General features: G+C 44.9%; 1 protein-coding gene across 1 annotated transcript in view; it reads right to left on the bottom strand.

The window, feature by feature from the left end:
- LOC102869916 (neurotrypsin-like) overlaps positions 1-2,781 on the bottom strand; it is a 125,157-nt gene extending 122,376 nt beyond the window's left edge. The window contains exon 1 of the mRNA XM_006881136.1: positions 2,331-2,781. Within this exon, the coding sequence (XP_006881198.1) occupies positions 2,331-2,781 (451 nt within the window). The remainder of the gene's footprint in view (positions 1-2,330) is intronic.
- Positions 2,782-3,791: the final 1,010 nt, after the last annotated feature.

Raw genomic sequence — 3,791 nt, 5'->3', positions numbered from 1 at the left:
GTTTGTGCGGGGAGAAGGGTGCAACAATGAATGAATGGAATTCCAAAATCTCTGTAGATGTTTATTGAAATGAAAAATAAACAAACTAAATGTTAAAAAAAAGAAAAAAGCAAAAAAAAAAAAAAAAGAGTGGAAAGTCTTTTGAATTTGTCTATTCAACTGCTTTCTCTTAGACCAAAAAAACCAAAAAACCCCAACAACAAAAACACAGAGTTCAGAATATTACCTAAGACTGCATCATTACCACTGACAGCCTCAATTGACACCAGTTTTCTAAAACATAATAACATAATTCAGTATCTTTTCATCTTTTTGAGGATTCTTCTACTTCACACACCTAACTGAAATGTAAGGAATAAGATTCCAAATATGCTAGTTATTTCCAAGGTGTAGAGTATCCCTAGCCAGCTTCTAAGGAGAAATGCACAGAATAGGAAGCTTTGAATATCAGGAATGAGTCCCTGAAAGGAATTCAGCTATTATACATTGTATTGCTTCCCTTTTTCATGGTAAAATATTTAACTCCCATTTGGGTGCTTTCTTTTGTTTCTGTTGTTTGTATTCAAATCACTTTGCTCCAGGAAGTACACACTATGATGATATACTCTTTGGAGATTTAGCCAGTGATGATATCTGGTTATGAGCAGAAAAGCATTATAAAGAAACTGAATGGCTGTTAAATATTTAAAAGTCTTCAACTCAAGGGGGTGGAGGAGTAAAGAAACTCAAGGACAAGCTACTATCATTTGGAATATAATACTGAAAGACTTATGCATCAAAAACAGAACAATAGATCACTTTAGTTTTTAAACATTGACTACTGTTCTATTTTTGTATGTAAATGAATCCTTTATTCTTTCTCATGCATGTATACCCTAATAAACCTGCACCCTTGCACATTTATAAAACTAAGAAAAACAGGAGGAAAATTGTCAGTATTTGCAAAATCTTTTCTTTTACTACAAGCAATCCTTTACAGTAAATAATAAGATAATGCTAGGGCTCTTTCCTTGATATCACCATATTTTTTTTATAGCCACATTCACATTCTGTCCATGAAACAGGAATATAGCGATGACTTCATTCTCTAGGATGAAGGATAATTGATCTTAACCTTCCTATCCTTTTCCTTTAACTCAAAGCACTAATGCAATTGAAGGCAGAGATAAATAAATTTCTGTAGGGAAAAAAATGACATCAGGAAAGCTAACCTCAAAAAAAAAAAACAGAGATAAAATACGTATTTCAGGATCCCGATTCATGAAGCCCGTGCCCCACCTGCTTGGATGGAAATTTGCCAAAAAAATAATTTAATGGGAATTCAAACTTTGAAGGACATACTTTTTTTCTTCTTCTCCAGTTGCTTACTTAAATAAAAGGTGGGGGTGGGAGGAAAGCCTGAATGCTAAACAAAACCTCTACCATTCTAAGTGATGCACTGTCAAAAGGCATTACCCCATTTCTATTAAATTTACTAATGTGATGCTTTTATCACCACAGAATTAAAGTGTTTATCAACTTAATCTCTGGTTATTACTAACTGCAATTTCCCACAAATAACATACAAAGCTGAATGCTGGGCTCTGAAATACTGGGATACAGAGCCTCTGAAAACCTGCTGGAGGACCCTCTCCACAGACCCCATGGCACATCACGACAGTTGTTTCTTTACTGGTTACTACTCTATCTTCCTTTTCTCTTTCTTTCATTCCTTGGTATTTACCGTATTGTGTTTCAGAATCTGAACATCATTCTGACAAAGTGTATTTTGGTCCGCGGGACTCAAAGAGGTTTAATTTTACAAAATTACAAAGAGCAAATTTGACCATTTGTTTGTTTGTTTTTCCAAACAGAAATCAACAGTGGGAACAGGCAAAAATTTACCATATATTTTTCCTAATGGACATTTATGGAGAGGAGATGAAGTTACCTTGGTTCTAATACTCAATTTAATATTACCTTTTCAAGAGTAAGTAATCAGCACTTTGACCATTTGATTTTCTTTGTCTCTTTAAGGTAAATCTCTTCAAGGTAAGCAGATCTAGAAGACACACTTCCAACATACACAAACTACACACAGACAGAACTGCTAGAAGACAGGAAGTCCTCAATACCTTACATAGAAACTGTCACCCCTGACAACTTGCACATACAAAGCGCGAATTGATAACTTGAACTATAGTACCACTTTGTGGTAGTCGTCCACCACACCCCGCAGTGCAAGCTGCCTGCCACACACAGTCCAACACACTCGCAGACACCCACGCCGGCCCCAAGCCCACTGGCTCCCCGCCAGCCCCGAGTTCCCTCCTTTGCCCACGGGCACTCACCCTGCCTGCAGTCACAGTAGCCCCAGTCCACTTTGCCTTGGGCGTTCCCATAGAAGCACCAGGGGCGGCTCGCGCTGTCTGGACTCCGACAAAAGTTGTGGCGCTGCCCGCGCAACTGAGACCAACCCGTCGGGGGCGACCGATCAAGGAAGGGTGGCACCTCTGCCCAGCGTAGACAAGCGGCGCCGAAGTCTGTCACGTTGACCCACGGCTCACCGGCAGGGCAGCCCCCCGGGTGCAGCCGGGACCTGGGCGCTGCAAGGACTAAGTGTAGGCGCGGGGCTGCTAGTGCCCAAGGAAGGCGCCGGACAGGGGGAGGTGGAGGCGTCTTCTGCTGCTGTTGCTGCTGCGGAGTGAGAAGGTGGGGGGAAGAACTGAGGCTCGGATCAAGGCTGACCACTTGGGGAACAGCCCCTAAAATCAGAGCCACAACGAGCTGTGTGAGCGTCATGGTGCCAGCGCTGAGGGGTTTGGTCCATGCTCTCCAGCTCCTCGGGGTCTGAGCCGAGCAGAAGAGGGGGCGGGGGGCGGGGTTGCTTCGTCCCTGGAATCCCCCTCTCTAGCCCCTTCCCTCCCCCCGCGCGCGGACCGCCCCCTCTCCCATCCAAGCTTTCCCCTGGCGGGTCCCGCGCCGCCTCCGCTGCTGCCTGGGGGCGCAGTGTTCTCGGGCTAGGGAAGGCGGCGAGGACCGCGTTATCTGGAGCTCCTTGGAGACCTGGTTGGAGGAAAGGTGGAGGAAAGAGAAGGCAGGAGCTGGCCTGGGAGGGTGCGGTCAGAACCCTAGGCTGCAGGCAAGGCCAGGAAACGGGAGCACTGTCCTGACCTCCACTTGGCCCCCATCAGGCTCTCTGCTGCAGGCTCGAGCCTGGCTGCGCCCAAGCCAAGCCCCAGGGTGCCAGTGCTGGGGACCCGCTGGATTGTCTCTTGCCAGCAGGGGACACCACCGCAGCCTCACGTCTGGAGGCTCCCGAGTCTGGCACCACCACCACTCTGTAAAACTCTCCTCTGTCCACCCTAATGTCAGATTTGGCTTTTCTTTTTTTTTTTTTTTTTTTTTTAATTCTTTGCAGAAAAGTTTTCATTTAGATACAGTCCCGCCGCCCCCGCCATAACTCTCAAGATAAAAGTTATCTCACAAGGACTGTTGAAGCCGTTTTGCTGACCTGTGAGTCCCTCAAAGACAAGACAATATTTCACTGGGCTTTTAATCCTGGTGCTTTAGGAACTAAAACCCATTGCCATCCTTCAGAACTGACTCATGCAGAGGCTGATCCTCCAGCAGGATTTCAGAGGCTGTCATTTGAAAGGGAAGAGGTTGCCCATCTTTCTTCCTCAGAGCAGCTGGTGGATTTGAACTGCTTCTCTCTGATTGGCAGTACAACTCTCTTACCCATTAAGCCATAGAGCTCTACTTATTCGGCTCCAATAAATAATTTGCTGAAAATAAATTCCTAATCCTAC

The sequence above is a fragment of the Elephantulus edwardii genome, unplaced genomic scaffold (genome assembly GCF_000299155.1).
Source record: "Elephantulus edwardii isolate Elephantulus edwardi_28Jun2011 unplaced genomic scaffold, EleEdw1.0 scaffold00012, whole genome shotgun sequence".
In the NCBI taxonomy this organism is placed as follows: domain Eukaryota; kingdom Metazoa; phylum Chordata; class Mammalia; order Macroscelidea; family Macroscelididae; genus Elephantulus; species Elephantulus edwardii.
This window is presented reverse-complemented; position numbering and strand designations above follow the sequence as displayed.